Source organism: Ochotona princeps, chromosome 14 (genome assembly GCF_030435755.1).
Source record: "Ochotona princeps isolate mOchPri1 chromosome 14, mOchPri1.hap1, whole genome shotgun sequence".
Taxonomy (NCBI): domain Eukaryota; kingdom Metazoa; phylum Chordata; class Mammalia; order Lagomorpha; family Ochotonidae; genus Ochotona; species Ochotona princeps.
This window is the reverse complement of record NC_080845.1, coordinates 45,726,089-45,747,092: the sequence shown is the minus strand read 5'-3', so window position 1 is coordinate 45,747,092 and position 21,004 is coordinate 45,726,089. Positions and strand designations below refer to the sequence as shown.

General features: G+C 39.3%; 1 protein-coding gene across 1 annotated transcript in view; it reads right to left on the bottom strand.

Annotated features, from left to right (window-relative positions):
- BNC2 (basonuclin zinc finger protein 2) overlaps positions 1–21,004 on the bottom strand; it is a 432,023-nt gene that overhangs the window by 273,420 nt on the left and 137,599 nt on the right. The window contains exon 3 of the mRNA XM_058672661.1: positions 18,753–18,953. Within this exon, the coding sequence (XP_058528644.1) occupies positions 18,753–18,953 (201 nt within the window). The remainder of the gene's footprint in view (positions 1–18,752; positions 18,954–21,004) is intronic.

Sequence of the window (21,004 nt, the reverse complement as noted above, 5' to 3'; positions counted from 1 at the left end):
CAGCATACAACATGGCTAGAGGAGAAACTGAGAGCCAAACAGCTAATCAGAGAGGGAGAAGGAAGTAAAAGCATTGACACATAGTGACAGGTAAACAAATTAGAAAGAAAGCCATAGGGAGGGTACCGGCAGGGAAACACAAGGAGACAGAGGTGGGGAGAACTAAAAAGGACCCAGCAGGAAAGAAGGGACAAGGAAGCCTGAAGAAAAGAGGGGACTGCTGGGGCCGAGCAGAGCTGGAGCCCTGTGACGTGGCTGCAGTGGAGCAGGCAGCTGGCCGAGATGCTAATTCAGCGCTTTAACAAATCAATGCCACTTGAAAAGTACAATACAAGTGCTCACTGGGTAGATGTCAGGGGACTGAGAAAATGCATTCTCAAGTATTTCACATTAAGAGGGAATAATGTGTTAATTTATAACTCTTCACCCTATACACTTGGATTATCTATCTGTGTCAGCGATTTGACTTCTTAAATTTATCAAGAACGCATGCCAAGGGAGGCAGTTCAGCTTCACCACCGGGAAATAGAGGCTTAACAAGAGAGCCTGTCCTAGGTAGTGCAGTGGTTCTTTCTGCTTTCCACCAGGTTGAAGTCCTGGTGGGGGCAGCAGGCAGGAGGGAGGGCCTAAGGGATTTATCCAGACAGGAGGGGAACCCCTGGGCCCCTTACTAAAGCAGCCAATGGAAAGGTCCTCTTGGCTTGGGGTTGATTGCATTAGGTGCCATCAGTCAAAAGTGACACAGAGAAGAAGGAATAACTTGAATCAGCAACCTGAGTTGCCATTATCAGAATTTACTTTGCAGAAGCTTACAGATGTCTCTGGGTGCGCCCAGTGGGAGAGAAGCTGCTGACAACTGGGATTGCAATTGACCTGTAAGCAATGCCACAGGCAAGGCTTATCAGAATAGGAAAGGAAGCAAGAGCTTGGCTCATTCTGTTTGGTTTGCTTTGACACATGGAGGGAAAGGGTTAAAGAACTGATAGTCCATTCCAGCATTCGAGAGACTAATAAGAACCGTTTCTCTTTTCTTAATAAAAAACATTTTTTATTAAGCATCAAATTCTTGGAATTATTTCCTAATTATTCCTTAATGCAAATTCAGTTAAGTTTTAATATCATACTATTTTAACCTGAACTCCGCTAGTAATTTCAGCTCTGGACATAAAAGCATTGTCAGACTTAAGTTTTCAGTGGGTAAACATTGTCAACACACATAGGCAAATGTGTTTAAACTTTGCAACAAACAGGAGAGAGCATGTTTTAATAAAATGTTTAATTAGGATCATATCTTCAAAGATAGAAGAGGGAAAGTGGTTCTATTTATGTAAGAAATTAAAAGAAAAAACAAAACAGCCCAGCCTCTAACTGCTCCAAGCTTGCCTAGACTGCACACAGCAGTATTGCAAACTGCAGGGACCACACATACAACTGCAACAGAAACAGACATTCTCTTATTTTTCAAGACATTCATATGTAAATGAATGCTGATGAATGGAAATGAGATGCTATACATGATAGGCAACTTCAACATGTACTTGAAAGAAAGGCAAAGTTATCTCACTGAGGCCTGAATCATTCTCTTTCTAGGGCCAGGAATAAAGGAAATGAACGACAATGATGGACCTTCGACCAGCTTCTATTGGCTCAACACCATCTCTCAGACACTCATGGCAGACAGCAAACATTCTTTCAACATGCTTAGCATCTTTCCTATGACATGGCATTATGCAGGGGCCTTTTTTTTCCCTTTTTTACAATATTTGATTAGAAATTGAAAATGTAAAGGCAATAAATTGTACAGCCACACAGAGCCAAAGGATCAAAGTATTCCAAACATTATAATTCTTTAATGAATGCTTGCTTTCTTTCAAAGGAGATTATTGATAAGGAATTTCCTGGGTCAAAAACATCAGAATGTGTTCCTTTTTCACCAATCTTGGGGAAAGGGGTATATAATCCAAGCAGTGTGCCTGCACTGGGAAAGAATGGCGCATCTCTGCACTTTGCAAGGGGCCTCTGTTTATACACTCAGAGGAGGGTCCATCCTATCCCCAGTTTTTGCATGAATTACCATTCCTGTCAGTCCCATCTAAACCCTCCCCACTCCCCAAAGGAACTACCTATTCTTATCATTATGGTACCAATAATCCCTGTCCTCCTCCCTTTCTCTCCCCCACCACACTCACCTAAGGGGTTAAAAGGCTTCAGCACATTTGTGACTTGTCAGTGACATATAATACCCAGGTCCTTCATGCAATCAACTTTTACTTGACATGTATTTGCTCATCACAGGACCCGCATTACTACTGGGAGAATGAAGAAAAACCTAAATTAACACTTGACATTCAATATGGTCAAGTCCTTAATTGGCTGGGCTTCCTGAGAAAGCAATTTTCTATTCCCCAAACTGTTCGCGTGTCATGTGTGGAGTGCAGCTCTCGGCCATCACTGCTGTCCCTCGCTCCCTCTAATGAGAGCAGATGAATTAGTGCTACGTGACACGATTTGAACAGGGCTTCCTCTGCCTCCCCTTCCCCCATCTTTCTCCCAGACCAGTGACAGCTGTGTGGCCAGACGAAGAATGAAAGAGAAATGCAAAAGCAAAGAATCCTGTAAAGGATGATCATTTTTTAAAACGGACCTTAAATGTCTTGTTGAAACTCCAGAACAACAGGGCCATTTAATTGTAGAGGTGGGGAAAGGGGGCTGCTCACAGATCAGGGGAATTGTCTGGCTATGGTTGATTTGGGTTGTACTCACTTCCAGCATGTTTTCTTCCATTCCTAGCTAGCTGCAGTATTAGATTGCACTGCCCTAATTAAAATAGAATTTACATCCACTTACAAAGTTTTTTTTTAAAGGCCTGGAGAATGGGTCACCTATAAAATAAAATGAACAGCATGAAGTGATTATTATTCTAAGATAAATATACATCTAGGTGAAAGAAAAAGTCCTTTCAACAAACATTTAAATCATAAAGCTATCAGTGTGAGAACTTCATGTTAAAGATTTTAAATCATTTTATTCATTTCATATGGTTACTGAATTACTGCAATAAAAATTATATCACTGACTTCATTTTATTAATTTGGAGAGAGAGTCTACTTTAGTTGTGCATGTTTAGCTTAAAAAACCCAACTGAATGGATGCATGGGGAAAAAAGCAGGACAGAATCTCTCCTATGCACAGAGATCTATAAATAATAAATTAAACAGATTTCCCTAAGTCTTCACTCCCTCTTTATGAGAGGCAAAGAAGTACATTTAAACACTGAAATTCCTTACCCAGTCTGATTAGGGCAAAGCAGAAATAAGGGAGAGAAGACTATATGGCACAAATGCAACATTTAAGAAAGTACTCAGCTTGAAATAAATCCTTAAGTGAAAACAATCAGGGAAACTCACAAGAAGAACCTAACACTTTGGATGTTTAATCTTTCTCATGAAGAGGAAAGCCTTTTCTTGCCTTTCCCCTGGATACAAGCAATCCTTTGAAAAGTGCAGAGTGCCACAGAATGAACTTCCACACACACGTACAAAATTATTGCAAGTACTCTTCTCTGGCTTCATTCAAGTAACAGGATTATATATTAACTGTTCCTGTATAATCCTGAATATGATTTTTGTTCGAAGCAAACTGTGAAACAAACTCGAAGATACCAAAGCAATCTTATGAAACCCATTTGGCACTACAAATAAAGCTACAACCTGAAGTCAAACTAATGATTTACAAATTTTATATCTATCTGCAGGAAACTAGATACAATTTTACAAAGGTGTCATTCTTCCTTAAAAAATCATCTCATAATGATTTTAAATTGTAGTGGCTATAGCAGAAGACAGCCTACAAATTAGGAGACTTAAAAAAAACTTGAATTCTCATGCTTGTTAGAACATTGCTATTTTTGGACAAGAGTAAAATTGTTAAAGATGGATATCTGTTATGAGTGCTTCCACAAAAACAACAAAACACAACTGACACATACTCTCTGCAAAGATTATCACTCTTGTGGCCTAAACACTGCTATTTCAAGTATCATTAAGACCTCCTTGAAATTCCACTTGAGATAGCCTGTGAATGGGCATTCTATCAGGTGTTTAAAGGAAGTAAATAGGTAATTCTGTATTCTGGAAAAGTAGCTCCATCTAATACATCTAGTTAACTGCTACAGTAGCATTATCATCACTGAGCAACAAAGGGCAGTGTATTCTGTCAATAGCTTTAGGGTGACCTTTGCAATGCTGACTGGTCCGTCAAGTCCCATCTCTGAGATGCAAGGCAGACAGGGATGGTTTATTAACTGAGATAGGAACTGAAGATGAGGGGGTTCCAAAAGGCTAGTGTTTTCACATTCAAGAAATGGGGTCTTCCTGTTCCTTAACAAGTGAGGAAGCACACCACAAGACAGTGCTGAGCAGTCCGTAAGTCTTCCTTAAATTATCAGCCTTCTGTGGTGAGAAACACTCATGTTATTCAGATGGTATTAGCAACTTGACATATCCTTCCCTGCCTCCCTCCACCCTCTCTCTGTTTACATGAAAATCCAACTGGGAGTGGGCAAAATGGAATCAGTAACTTGAGCTCTAAGAATAAAACTGAGCTGTGTTAACATCATCCAGGACCTTTAAACAAGCTGTGACCCATGCTGCTTTTTAGGTGGCTGTGGTTTCTAGCTATTGCCATAGTAGATTTGCCTCTGTAGGTGGGGGTGGTTTCTAGCTATTGCCATAGTAGGTTTGCCTCTGTAGGTGGGGGTGGTTTCTAGCTATTGCCATAGTAGGTTTGCAACTGTAGAATTCAAGAGGCCAGCAACATTAGGTATGAAAAATGACCCTGATCTGAGATGTGCGATTTTTCCTAGCATCACCTGTCTAGAGAAAAGCAGCCTAGAATGAGTGCTGTTTGATTCAAGAAAGTTAACTGGGACTGTGGCAAAGTGACATGCTTAAACTTGACATTTTCTTAGGGACCAGTGGCCTTTGAAGCTCATTATAAATGTGAAATGGTTCTGTGGAATGTTAAGGCTTAACGTAGATGGCTGGTGCCACCATCCTGCCGGCATCAAAGTGTGTCAACCTGGAGATAGCTGCATTAACAGCTCCAGGGTTTTTAGAATGGAGGGCTCACCCCTTATTATTATTACTAATTATTAGTAAGAATTCTAGTTAAAATATAAGAAGAAGCTGTATGACTTTCCCAACTTGGTTAGTGCAGCTAAGTTTAAAATACTTCCGCTGGTTTAGAAAAGCATAATGCTTGCCACCCACTTAGTCTGTGTTACCTTTACATTATACCATTCTCATAAACTATAAGCACAGCAGAAAGAGAGAGAGAGATGTGGCTGCGTTAAAACAGCCTGGCACACAGAACAATAAAACTCTATCAAACACAAGACACAGATATTTTTATATAAAAATTAATAGCATATCAAGGAACATATTCTTTCATCCTTCATTCTTTACCACCACCTCACTTCAATGCTTCCCTCCCCTATATTAAAGATATTTTATCTACTTCCCAGTTGAAAGGTTTCTGAAAGTGTTAAGTCACAGCTGTGTTGATGCTAACTTCTGGAACATGGGATACCAGCGTCATGCTGACATGCTTACTGGTGCTTTCTTAGAACTGTACCAACACTTGATTTGGAATACCAGACTTACTCTAACTCAAAGTATTCATCTCTGAACTTTATTTCCAGTTCAGCTCTTCTCTGCATTTTTGGAAGCAAGTCAACAAGTTTGCTGTGCTTGCATCAGAGATGGCTTGCTTCTGATTGGTTCATGACGCTGTCCAGTGTCTTCACTCCACCAGGCCCTCAACAGAACCTAGGTACACTGAAGAGCCATTTGCAGAAATCAGTTTAACAAGATGTTCTTTTTTCCTGTTCCCACGAAAATCAATAACAAGATGACCTTCAATGTGAAATTCAAACCAATTAATTACTTCTTCTGTTGAAAATGTTGATATCTGATTTGCCTGGACAATTTCAATTATGAATAGATTATTTCTCTTAAAGTACCCCTTCAAAAAATACAGACTGATGTTGAAAACTTCATCTTATACAATATAGATGATGTTTTCTTGAAGCAAGCATAAAATATTGGCTTTGCACGAATTAGTATGAGAAAGTTTTCCCCTTGTGGTCCATCTCTTCCTCATGACATCATAATCAATTGCCTGGTAAATTACAGCAATCCCACAAAGATCCAGGCCAAGAATCTGCTGCTTAGAGGTGAGATAAAAAGATTTTGTAGTTGAATTCAGCTTTTCATCTACATCAGTTACTGACACAAATCATGGAATGCTTTTCAGAATCTGGAAATTTCCTTTTCTTCCTTTGTAATTCTAAAATTGTTCCATTTCCATATTTATTTATATCTGTTGGCTTTTATGTTTTAGATTTTTCATTTTCTAGTGATGGGTTATCCACACAATGCCTATACAATAAAACTATCAACATCAGAAATATTTATAAAACCTTGTTGTTAATTGTGGAAAAATATGAAGAATTCAGGTCATCCTGGTGGGGAATTCCCAAGATGAATGATCACATACCATGAAACTATTATCTTCATCCATTAAAACATTATCTAAGACAGAGGTTTCTATCTGGCAGCCAATGGGTTGAATACAGCCTGCAAAGGAGTCTTATTTGGACCACACAGTTTTTAAAATATTTGAGTAGGCTGCCAAGATTTCAAAATCAGGATATTTCACATAAAAATCTGGCTTTATGGCTTCTTTTTAAAAAGAAGAAGAGCCTCTGGAAACAGGAGGCCTGCATTTCCACCTGGCAACAAGGGTCTGGAAGTAAGGAGCAACCACCTCACTGTGTGGCTGGGAAGTAGGCTTTCTGGTCCTCACTAGACTCACTCAACCCACTTCCTTTTCCTTGCCTCTACATGGCCCTCTTAGGCAACCATGATCTTTAAATGCCATAATCGTCCAAGGAGTTCATGGAAGTCAAGGACAAGGGTATCCTAGAAATGAATTGGAAAATTCATTTTTCTCATGTTTATACAGCATTATACAATGAGCTGGTTTGAAATTGTTAATAAAACTTAACTGCAAAGCTTCCATAATTTATAAAATGCCTCCATAGTGTACTCAGAACTCATGACCTAGCAGTACACAACAAACTTTCACATAGGTTTTCAATCAACCACATTCTTCATTGCAGCCCAGAACAAATGACAAGCTATTATTCAGATCCGCACATACTCTGTTCCTTCATGTGTTAACACTTCTGTACATCCCTTCTAGAGCGATCATGTACTTAAGTGAAAATGGATCCTACCATGAAAATAGGATATGTCTTCAAGCTAAATTTTAAAAGTCAATATTACATTGCATGAATATCATCACAGCAAATACTGCTCTCTACCAGCTCCACATCATCTGACATTTATACTTACAATTAGACATTATTGCAGGTTAAAAATGATTATGACCTAACAGCAGATGTCTACAACAAAGTACCCATCCAATTCTATTTCTGTACTCTGCACAGAAATCAAGTGGAAGGAGCAAATCATTCACGTTTTACTATTTCCAATGAGCCACAACAACACAGTGTTTCTATTAGTGAGTTTACAAGCAAATTAAAATTCCCTGTTTAGGGGAGAAAAACATCTTTTCATTTCCTCAACTACATTAAAACAGGCTACCTCTTATAAGAAGCACTTACATATCAAACAGATTATATTAAGCAGGTTACAGCCAGTTACATGTCAGCTTCTCACAGTAGAATTTAGATCCATGTAGTATTTTAAAATTATATTTCATCATTGGTCTACTTGCTTGAAAGATTTTTTTTTTAGTTGCTTCCTTCCTAAGAGAAACATATTTTCCATCCATATCTAAATCCTTGAACATATGCCAAATTTATTTTCTAATCAGACCTTAATTCCCAAATCCTCTGATTCTTAACAACTTAAGCAACTGTAAATAACCAGTTCACAAAATCATGATGATCATGCTGCATTCCCTATCTGCTAGGTGGACAGGCAAAGGAAAAATGCCATGTGTATCAGCTCCATAAATGTGTATTAGGGCTGATATCTTATTAACACTGTGATATATTCCTTATGAGAAGTATTTTTCCTTAATTTTCATTGTTTGAAACTGGAGCAATTAGAAACAGACACCTGGAACTAAGTTATTAATTTATGTCTCTGCACTCCTTTTCCACTTCTTTCCAAGTCATTTCTTAAGGTGCTTCTAAAAGAGATGATCTCACTGGATAACCTGATTACACAAGGTCATGAGCCAATGCTCACAATTATTTCTTTAAAATATCTTGCTACCAGATTAAATGCATTTTATTTCTAAGCATATTTATAAAATACAGACCTAGCTAAATTATTGCTTTACATGTATTCTAGGAAAAGTAAACTTCATTACACCTACCTTGATTTACTCTGGACAGCGTCTTACACAGGGAATTTTACAAACAAAACAAAAAAACACAATTATCTTTCACCCGTGATGACCAGAGCTTTCGTTGGACTTCTCATGTGAAAATATTACATATCGTCAAAGACACCTGATTTTATTTTTGTTTGCACCTCACTGTTTTTAGATGAAAAATCAAGCATGAGATAAGGAATGTTTATCTCAGGGATGGTCCCAAGGGAGGCAGGTGCCACTCTAACTCCCTCCTATCTCAGGATAGGTTTACACTGCGGATCCTATCCGCATTCTGCTTTTGTAAAAACAAGCAGATCAAAAGTACACTCAGTTTGCCACTTTAAGGACCAAGAGCCGATCAGAAAACTCAAGCCAGCATGAAGTGGCGGGTTTATTAAGGAGTTGTTTCAAGCAACTATTTACACAAGCTAAAACAACCAACTTCGCACTTCCACCAGAAGAGTGTTTTCAATATAAGCATCCAAGCTTCTCTGAGAAAACCTGGAATGTATTATACATGTATGCATGTAGCCCAGGATGCAGCACATGGGATGTGCTTCCTATCAACAGATTAACACTTCATTTTCATTACTCTAATCTCACCACAGGCTGTGAGCACTCTCCTTTTTCTTATTTGAACAACAATAGTGCATAAAAAACCAAGCTGACAGGCAAGCTGGTTTCATTAAATGCACAAAGTCTCTCCTCCCGCAGCACATCTCACCTGTATGAAACCAGGGTTCTGGCTCCCTGGCTACTGAAACAAGCGCTCCCAGATGCAGGACTGCTCACTCTTTCTATCCTTTCGTAGTTAATTTAGAATAAATGTCAAGAAAAGAGTAAACATGGCAAAACCATTTTCCACCACAAACTATTTAGTGGATAACAGAGCTGACAACACAGTTTCAGATGCTGGCAGTGCCATGATCACTATTCAAAGCAAGAAAACAGAGTAAAGTGACTAGGAATAGAAATGATAAAACGCTTAAAGTCTGAGTCATTTCATCCTGATGTCTCTATCTTAGCTCAATTCTCATTTGACCATTACAATCTACAACCTCTAATTGATTTGAGGGGCCAACATGCAGCCTGCCATGAGGATGGCTGGAGTACCTGGGTAGATGCTTGGCTCCGGGTCCTGGCTTTGGCTTCCCAGTGATGTGATCCTAGAAGGTGGCAGGTGAAAAACCCTGCCATGCTGCTGCATCCCTATGCTACCATTTGAATGCTGAATTGTTTCCAGTTCCTATCCTCAGTCCACTCCTGGCCATTGTGGGCATCCAGAGTGTGAACTCTCTGTTTTGCTCTGCCTCTCAAATCAATTAATGAAAAAGAAAACTTAAACTAGTTTCACACCTGTTAACAATGACAAATCATGAAATAATTCTAAGCTTCATCATGAAAGTTACATTCAAAGGACAAAAAGGCAATGTCTTATAAAGCGTCATGAGATTTCCCATGATGGTGAGTACCTCTTGGGGGTGGGAAATCTATTCACTCATTTCATGGGAGGTTAACACATCCTCAACACCCCTAGAAAGCAATCACTTCACTGTCATCAACCAATCAATGAAAGTGGTATACACTTTCTATGGCTCTCTGTACCACATATAAAGGTGGCACGTGGAAATAAGAGACTTTTAACATTTTCCATAGCAAGAGAGCAAGTCCTTCCACAAAGTCTAGAGGAAGACTTCAGTTTTAACTCTCTTGTACTCCAAGATTTACACCTAAAAAAGAATGAATAATAATGAAAACAGTATACGACATTACAGTAAATAATCTGGCTGACTCCAAGTTAGGTTCTGCTAGGAGGTCAACAAACAGAATGTTTTCAGGCTTTCTCAGTCATGTGAATATGCTCATTGCATACCTACTCTCCATGTCTTGCATTAGATGTAACATCCCAGTCACACCTAATGCCCAGGGGGGCTGGCATAGTGATGGGCAACTTTATCTGTGCCTGATTAGGTGCTGCAAATAGCCATGCTAATGACTTAAGCTGATGATATTTTTTTCTTAAAATTTAATGGAAGGGGGGAAAATATTATTAAAGCCTTGCTAATGGAGGTTCTCATTTTAATATTAGCTTTGCTAATACGTTAAACCAGCTGAAAGTCATTATTTCTTGTCATGTAAAACACTCATTATCCTAAAATGTTTCTTTTCATACACCTAGTTCAGGTGTAGAAGAAACTGCCTAGAGAACCAACAGCCTGTAAAAGACACCTCAATAAAGTTGAACAACTCATGGCAGTCACACAAAAGCACAGCAGGTATGATATCAGAAGTGATGGCTTTCCCATATAAAATAGATATTTGTTTTATTTTGTCCATCTCAACAGAATCTATGCCTTGTGAGATAGTGAGTTAAAATGTGTTAAAATATAAAACAGCCGTTAATCCTGCTCACACATTAGCATACTGCGTGCTTTAAATTTCAGTTTCACCACATCTGTCCTGAACCTCCACACTGCCAACTTCTCCATTCCTTTCATAAACATTGCAGTTAACTCCTATTAGCTGCAGTTTGCCTCGTGGAGGTACCGTCTACCTACTGCTTTGCCCTTTATAACCTGAAAATGTTCTCATGTTAAGGCTCACTGTACAAAATGATAAACCAAAGAGTTACCGTAGGACAAAAAGAAAAGCATAATCTCTCCTCAGCTAAGTACTTTCTTACGCAGGCTGAGGATCACACTGAGCTGCCTTTCAACGCCTCTGAATGATAAGCCCGGCCCTGGTTACACTTTATTTTTTTTTTATCTTTTCCAGCAAGATTCAGGACAGTCTTCCTGTCACCACTCGGGGGGACCACATTTGAGCGGGCACACCTCTTCCCAAAAACCCTGCCAAAACTGGCAAAGGATTCTTTACTACATTACTACATTGCCTCCGTCACTGCTGTGTTCCTATAAATGGGGGCAGAAAAGAATGAGTGAAGGAAGAATTCAGAATAAGACAAATGAGGGGAAAGGAGAATAAAGCGGGAAGGGAATGATGTCTCTGCAAAGGGAACTAGGAAGAAAAAACACAGATTCACCTTGCGTTTGGGTCATTAAGCAAATGTCTACCAAGAAACAGGAAGAATAATGAAAAGTGAGCCCCTCCCCCAATGACAGGTATACTCTCCAGACACTAACAAGAACAACAGTACCGTTAAAAAGTACCAAATAAATAAGATGTCAGATATGCTCAGGAGAATTAGCTGCTTCATGAGTAACTTGCTACTGTTCAAGACTATTTCCATTTTGTTCACAGACAGAAATGAATAACTAATGGGCTTAATTAAAGAAAAAAACAAAAGGACATTATTTTGTTGTTAAAGGATCAATTCTTTTTTCTTTAATTGGAATGATGATTAATAAGCTGCAAACCTGATTTCTGCACTAGGCAGTTTGCGTAGCGCATTGTTTTTCCAGGAGCATTTCCATTAAGGAAAGCTCTGTGAATGAAGTAACGACACGGTGTTTCCTCTCTCTTCCTGATGTCTGCACTCGGCAGCACATGCTACATGCGGTGTTTAAACAGAATGACACTGCACACTGTCCACACCCAAATGAACTCCAGTCATAAATTTTTCACCTGAGGGTTTGAATGCACACTATGAAATTTGCTAGGCTTCCTACAGGGAATGCACAAATTAAAAAAGAAAAAAAAAGAATCAATACTTTTTTTTTCTATTCTCCAAACTTACTTTTAGACCTGGAAAGGCAGCTGGCAGCACAGGTCAGGCTCACTGAGGAAGCAGGCATACCCTGGGTGTCACAGCCCCAGGCATCATTCCCAAGACACCAGCTGCACAAATTAAAACTTCCTAAAGCTTCAGCTTCTCAGAATTTCTTTCTCATTTTATTTTTCCTTGCACATTTACCAGTTTATCTTTTAGGGTAAAAAAAAATCCTTCTGTTAAATTTTTTTCATATGTACCTACAATATTCAAGATTGTTATTCCTCGTTTTTGCTTGTTTTTCTAAAGCTCAAAAATTGGCCTCAATGTGCCTTGCAAGTGTCCTTGACTACCTTTCTTCATGTAGCCCCATGCGGGCAGCAGATGAGAAGCAGCCTGATGAGTTTCACCCTGCAAAATGTGGATGCCAGCTGTTTTTCTAGAAACAAAAATGGCATCTGCCTAGGCGTGAGCCCGGGCACTCATTTTCTAGGGCCTCAAACAATCATTTGCCCCCCACCCCCAGGCCTAAGGAAATGGGGGGTCAGTGAGCGGCATTCACGACACAAGGCAAAGAGGGCTCTAACATGATCAGGAATCCCATGCCAGGCACGCAACAAACCAGGTTCCAAATCTCACATGAAAAGCAACCTTGGAACCATTGCACCCCAGGTTTATTCAACAATCACAAGCAGGGAGTCCCAGAAAAAACTTCTCTCTCTGAAAAACTCTTCCACATTCACTCTGCTTACCCTGCTTCTACAAAGCACTCTGTTTGTACTCTGTGGAAAGAAAGGAGTTAATTTCCAGGATATTCCAAACCTAATGGCTCAAAATATGAACACCAGGTACAAGCAAATTCCAACTTTTTCTACTCACTCCTTTTAACATAAATCAATACTAAATACAGCTCTACAGTAATCAAGTGTTCCTAGTTCAGAAAGTCTCTCAGGCTGCACAGAATCACCAACTATGCACTTTGATAAGGTGCCCACAGAAGAGTATCGGGTGCATGCCCACTGTAGCTTGCTTGGAGTGGAGAGGAAGAAGCACTGGCATTTTTGTTTTTCATTGAAGTGCATGACGCCAGCTCACTATCTGTAACAGACTGTTCCCTTGGAATCAGCTCCCTGTGTCACAACGACCTGGCAATCTCGGATGCTTTCACGAGCACTGGAGTCCTCGCAATCCTGCCTTGGCTGTGACCCATTCACTTTTGCCCCAACTTCGCTGAAAGGCCTTACTCAGCATCTCATTAGTTAGGGAGGATTTGCCTTGGCTCTTAACTCTGACACAGGAGTGGGAGGATGTGCTGCTGTGGTAGCCCAACTCTGTCATGTCACTGCATTAATCAATTTCCATACAACTACATATGGGATTTATCACTGCACGTGAAGATATGCTCATAAATGTAATTATAAAAATACCTACAATTATAGATAAGATATCTGCACCTTTAGGGATTTATTTTTCAACTGCACTTATCTGACTCACCTTAGCAAAAGAGACTTGACAAATTATGAAAACACAATGGGCCTGTTTGTAGATGATGTTTGAGAAAGTAAATCATTTCAAAATGATCACCTATTACATTCAAACTCACTTAAATGTATCATACTGAAAATAAACTTGTAATTTGTGAATGGTGTTTTTAAATATACCACAGACACACCTGGGAATGAGTGTGTGTATGTTTTATCTGCATCAACATGTGTGTGTACATGGTACAAATTAGACACTCCCTGTTAAATGAAGTCTGTATGTTATCCACAGACCTACAAAATATAGGCCAGAACACAAACATCTGCTTCTATGCTACAATTTGTGTTTTAACAGTTACAAAATGTTCCTATTTTAGTGTTGCTTTATCAAAGTGGATATTAAGACTTAAAACTTTAAAAATTATCTATTATTAAAACTTTAAAAAATTATCATTCAAATTACTAGGGGACCTAAATTGAAGGCAGCAACCTTGCAATTCAACAGACGCGTAAACTTCCTAATACAATTACTTATTTTGTCATCAACACCATAATCTTTAAATTGAATCATGTTTAGTAAAACATGTTTATCCTAACAGTCCAACTGGAAGGAGGAGAGTTAAAAAATCAAAGAGAGAATAGTGCAGGAAGAAACCTAGGGATGGATGATGCTTGGCAGTGAAAGTCATTTTCAAAGACCATTAACTATCAATGCTTTACTCAAGGCTCTGATTAAATAAGAACATACACCTTATGTGGGATAGAATTTAGGAAAAAAAATACAATCACTACAAAGAACAGAACCACAATAGACAATTAGGCAACCGACTTGTAAGAAATCCTGTTTATGTACCTGCTAACTTATTAGGGGATAAATATTCAAATTATTTTTTGAAGTCAGACAAAACCATTATTTTCATTTTAAAATACAGATTCCACAAACTGAGCCTGTGTTTGCTTGCATGAGAGGAAACTAAAAAGATGACTAGAAGACATATTCCTCTGAGTATGCACTTAAATAGATTACAGCAATATTATTACACATTTCTTACGAGATATTTTATTTCTCTTTTTCCTGAAAAGTGCTAGATGTTATATTAGTAACAAACTTTGCTTTCCTCTGTCGTATCTCTGGTGAGCAGACGCCCTGTTATTCATGTAAATTGTTGGTTTAATTTTTAGCTTTCTTGGTTTGCCCCTCACCTATTCAGAAAATGATTTCTCTGGTGATAACTAACACATCATGCTAATGAGCAAATCTAATGCACAATAGAAAAATGTCACTACTAATAATATTTGCATGAAGTTAAATAAAGCAACTCTAAGAGAATGTCAGGCAGTTGTTCTTTAATAAGACACAATTTCACAATGAAATTATGTTGTTAATTTTGTTACATCATTGGGTGAATCCTAAATTACTATATAATGATGCAGAGTCATTTATAATTCCAACTCAGTTTTTCACTCAAGTATGAAAAACGACCTTATTAGGGATATATACTTCACAAGAAACAGGTTAAACATGCCTCATCAGTAATAGAAGGCAAATGCCCCTGCTGATGTGTGAAATATGAGTACAGCCATTTAAGCTATATGGTTTTCTTTCTGAAGATTTTTAAGCATACTAGACTATTCCAACAGCTGAGATAGTTACAAAAGTTGTATTTTACTATTCTCTTCAAGTCACAACATATTTACAAAAATTAAAAGATCAACTGGTCAAGCCTGATGTTACACACATTTTACAAAAGCATGCTTTAGTTTTGTTATTAACAAGACCTCAAGAGGTTAAAATTAGTAAAGTGAAGCTGCGAACTGTAGAATCATAAAGAAGAGCAAGAGATTTCTGGCCGTTATCCACCTGTCACTGACCAAGATGATCCAAAACACTTCCTTTATGAAAGTCAAGAGGAATACCCATGTAAGATTCTCAAGTATTCCTCCATCTATAATGAAGTGAATCCTGAGGAAATCATACTTTAACATGGGAGAAAAAGTGTAGAAGCAGGAAAATGCAGTCTGATAGTCTGTCTCCAACTTTTGGGGGCACATACTTAATCCCAACAAAGCTAACCTGGCGTCAGATTGTGGTGTCTTTTTGTTAGTATTGGAAATGAAAGATCAATGTGCAAACAGATCTCAACTTTGCCTATAGGAAACAAAAGACAAGCATTTTTACATCCATCCTTCCTAGATACACCTCTAGAAGACACCAACCTAGATTATTAAATTTCAGTATCATGAGTCATTTTTCAGTATTAGTTTTGCTGTAATAAAATATTGGAAATGCATTTTCCTATTTCAGCTTTAAAACCTTTTAGAGTTTCAAACTAGCTTTTTCCAATGCTAAAAGAAATGATCAAAGAGATACTACATTTATTACTTCCTTAAAATTGTGAAATAAAAAATATATCCAATATATTTATGACATGAACTTTTACTTACAAATTAGTCATAATCTTAAAAAACTGTATATTTTGGAAATGAAATTTATAAAATTCTGCAGGCTTGATTAAATCAAACTTTTACCAGTAACAAAAGATGACTTGATGAGTATATTTTAACTAATCTCTTTCCTTCTCTCTCCCTCTCTCTCTCTCTTTCTTTCTCACACTCACCCACACACACACTGAATCAGCATTAATGATAAAATACGGGTAAGAAAAATAAGCACATTCAACATATATCACATATACTTTTAGATTTAAAAAATCGTTTGAAATTACAGATTATTAACACTCACCAAAATGTTATTTTTGCAAAAAGGGAAAAATATTTGTAAACTCATACTGTCTTTTACACTCACTAAAGGTTTTGATAAGGTAAGCATTCAGTGACTAGGACAGGAAAAAAAGAAAGGAGAAGGATCATTAATGACATAAAAATCCAGAAATAACAAATACATTTTAAAAGTTAATTCACGTTTTTAAAAAACTGTGTCTTTCTCCCTTTGTTGTATTATACCACAACAAATACTATCATATTAGAGTATTATGTGCCACTACCAAACATAAATTGGTTCCCTATGTTTCCATTCTTTTCATATATTTCCAAATGCCCACAATACTCATATATAGACATACACACACATCTATGCAAAATCCTTATATTCCCAGGCAACAGCTGAATCAAGAACATTATAACAGTTTAGTTGAACAGATCTGTGTCTGAAACATTTCAATTTTGTCTTAATTCTAGTATATTTTATGTAATTTACTTTTATTGTTATTTTTTAAGCTGAAATGTTATCCAGGACTTCCAGTCTACTTAGATTCAAATCTAGTTGGAATGGGTTAGTGCCAAAGAAGCAATCTCACAACATCTACGTGGTTCAATAGCCATTCATCAATTGATCATTATCTCTATCTGGTTTTATTAACTCTTTTTTAGCTAGAGGGAGACCTAAACTATTTTTCCCTTCCAAAACACTACACACACACGCACACACACACCCTCTCCTAACTGAAGGAAAACTCTGAAGGTGATACCTAACCTTGAAGATGTGGCACAAGTAATTTAGTCCTAAGATGAGTGAACACCCACCATGTTCCAACCACAAGATGCACACCTAGGCAGGAACACACACACGCACACACACTTTGATAAATACTCAGTAGCAACAAGAACATCTCCGCAGGCAATGAACTTTGCAAGGATGGGAAACTGCACGCAGAGTTGCATTATTGGGTTTGTGTTGATCACATTTTAATCCCAGTTTACTGTATCAGCAGTAATCAGGGTCCCTCTACAGGATGTCAAAATACACCTTATTCAAATGCCCGTGTCCTCTCTAGAACTGTGGGATAAAACTGCTAGCTAAATCCTGGCTGTACGTGCTGTCTTTTGTACATGCATTTCTTCACCTGGGGTAGTTTAGTCCGGCCAATTGTTCTTTTCCCTTCTCTAGCAACTATAATTAAAATATCTAAGTCAAAGCACTAAATTCTATGAACTCTGAGGAGCAGAAGAGGCTTTAAAAAAAAAGTTGCTTTTTTTTTTTTAATGTGTGGTACAGTATCCGTTTCTTACCAGTCCCCATCTACTTAAACTCCAAGTGCAAGAGTATGGTCAGTAGTACTTTGTTGCAATGTGAATGATAAACTAACTCCTGCTTTGTGTGAGTTTACTGTAGGCTTCTGAAAAGCAAGACGTATCTAAGAGGGAGGCACCATGGAACTTCCCTCCCTCACTTGAGCACAGTCCAAGATGAAAGTTTCTGGGTTGTTTCCCCTTCCTTTCCTTTTACCCTGGCTCCCCCGCGGAGCTGCAGAGCCAGCAATTGTGCAAGAGGAGCCGGGCGCGCAGGGCACGTATCACGGAGCGCTTGGTACGAGCTGCGGCTCAGTGATTAATGATCAGCTCCCGCTGGCCTCCCGCTCCTACATCGGCTCTCCGGGCAGGGACAGCACGCCAAGCTGCCTCTCCTGCGTGGCCGGGATGGAGGAGCGGCTCTGGAAAGGACTTGGAGGCTGCGCCCAAGAGTGAGTGCTCTGCGGACGGGTGCGCAGTCCAGCCCGGTGGGTGAGCGCGCGGGAGCCGGAGCAGGAGCAGGGCGGGTGGGCAGCCTGGGGAGCACAGGAGCTAGCACCAGAGCCAGAATACCGAGCCAGCACTGCGGCCGCACACCACACACGCCATCTCCTCCACCAACCCCTCGGCGCTGGCCACAAAGCCTGCCAAGCCTCCTGTACTCAGGTCTGAATCCCGGCTCCCAACTGCCTCCCCCACATGAAGACAGGCAGTAGAGCTGTTAAGAGGGGCCCCTACATTTTTCGACTGCTCGCGGGATTCATACTGGGGAGGGGGGTGTTCTTTCTTCTTTTTTTTTTTTAACACAAAGAAAGAAATAAATTAAGTCTTCTGTGACCCAGGTTGTACTGTAAAACTTTGCCACGAATGCCTTCGCTTTCTCTGACTTCAGTATGCTCTCCCCTTTTTCTTTGAAGGAGCCCCGGGGAGCCCAAACAGGAACCCTGCACACTGTAGTAGCACTTCGGACAAAACAGAGCCTGACTATAAAGTGACCGCCTTTACTATCCAGACGTATCTATGTACACAAAAAAACAGCAGAAATAAAAGTGCAGGTCACAATTTGAGGGTTCTCAGACAAAAAAACAAAACACAAAGCCAAGCAATAAAAATAAAGCAAAACAACAACAACAACAACAACAAAAAATAAAGTAACTTACCTGTTGGGACATTCTGAATAAGAGGTTAGTGTCAGCGTTTTGCCATGTCCCCATGAACCCTGGTTCAGCCGGAGTCGGTCTGGTTGCGAACTGCATGGAGTTGTCAGTACAGGAGTCTCTTAAAGTCAAGTCTCTCGTCCTCTTTGGCTCTCTGTCTCTGAGGGTGTCTCTTTCTCTCACATCCACTTCTGCCTCTTCTGACTGAAAAGTGAAGGTGGATTTTTTGAGCCTCTTGGCAGCCAGTAGCAGGAGGGTAGTGCAGTTGAGAAGCTGGCTGGAGTGTGCATTTCATTTGGGAAGGGGGAGATTTGGGGGAAGGAAAGGGGGGGTCAGAGCTTCTTTCGCACCTTCTGCACAGATATCCCTATCATTTATGCATAGAGTGTGACTCCCCAAGCTTGCCTTTGCCCGGTTTAACAGCTGTCTGTCAGGTGTGCAGGCAGCACTGGAGACCCAACCATCAGCCTCAAACTCTGAGCCACTGCATGTCATTGGATAGCAGCCCGAGAGTCAACTGCTCCACTGTCAGGCACCAAATGACACCCTGCGCTAACCCCTCTCCAGATACCAGGGAGCTCCACACCGAGGCTCACTCCAGGCAGCGCCACATGCACCGAGCACGTGGGGCAAGCAGAAAAAGTAGGGCCCTTCCCAGGAATTTCTCCAACAATGCTTTCTCAAGGAACATACAGTATCTGACACCAGTCTGGGCTTCAACATAGGTAGAACTAGGGGAGCATTTTTTTTTCCTTAATTGCACTGGAAAAAAGTAAATAATTCAGTTGTAAAAGAATGTAAAGTTGGCTCAGTTCTCTAAAGGCTAGCTCCTTAAGGTCATAGAGGATGTGCTGGGCTATTTCTAACCACCTACAAACTCCTAGAGAAAATAACATATATATATATATATATATATGTATATATATATGTATATATATATATATTTGACCTTACACTTCACAGAGTAAATAAGTAAGCCTAGTGACTTTTATAACATGCAAGGCAAATAATAAACATTTGCAAAATAAATATATACTCTCCTATTTAGTATCTACTACCTCAGGCTGTTAATTACTAAACTGAGTGTTAACTAATAAGAAACATGATGCAAAGAAAAGAAATATGCCTTTTCTTAAAGCTCGAAAGCAGGGGAAGAAGTCTTTTGTTAAAGTTCCTGGATGAAGCATTTACAGTATCCTTTTAAATCATAAAATAAGAAAGAGATGTGGGGGGGAGATTAAAAAAAAGCTTTATACCATTTCAGGCAAAAAGTAATGAGTATAAAAACATTTTTCATTCATGATCTATCTGGAAAATTCTATTACATTTTCCTGCCTGATGAAATAGAGCTTGATAGCAGGTCATATTTTTAATTAAGCCAGTTTTAAAAACAAAGCATCTATTTATTAGATAGTATTTATCTAGCTTATTTATGGAAAAACGGAACAAAATGCACTGTACATAAACAGTAACTTCAAAATGGAAAGTTAAATTCATGCCACCTCATAAAAGTAGTCAGCAGGAAAAAGCCATCCTTCCTAAACTTAAGATGTAAGGAACATTAATCTTCAACCACCTAAGAACCGGGAGGACAAATGTACCACTCTGCTTGCTCCTTCTTAACTAAAGAATCACAATAAACCTTACTCTCTAAAACAACAAAAGAAACAGAAAAGAGCTTCAATGGCAGCTCGCAGTCATTAGCGGACAATGAGAAAAGATGAGAAAACGTACACTGTGTTGACACAAATGTGCCTTCCCCTCTAGAACTGACATCTCCTGAAAGCTTTTCTGTTAAACTTCCCTCCAGTTCACCGCCATTAAGCACAAAAAAAAAGTCTCAAAAGAAGCAAATTCAATATCTGAGAGGAAACAAACAAGGACCCAAAGAATTGTTGCCTTAAAATATATTAAGTCCACCTGTGGTCAATAAAAATATTCTTGAGGTGGGGGCGGGAGGGAAGCAAGAGAAACCCCTATGAGTCAATTGTCAACGGTGACTGTACCTTTACTGCTGGCTATTACCCACTTAAACTCCCTCTAAAATTTGCTAGCCTCTTGATTTCTGAAGTGGCACTCAGTGCCTCAGTCAAGCTGCCTGCTCAGCTCCTGACCTTCCCCCTAATGGCTGTTATTTGTGGGAGGCTTAAGGACACTGTCAATAGCCAGCTTCCTCCTCGCCCCACTCAAGCTCTGTCCTACGGCTCTGCCTCCGTGTTCTCTCTCGCCTCTGGCTCCCTCTCCCAGTCTCCCCC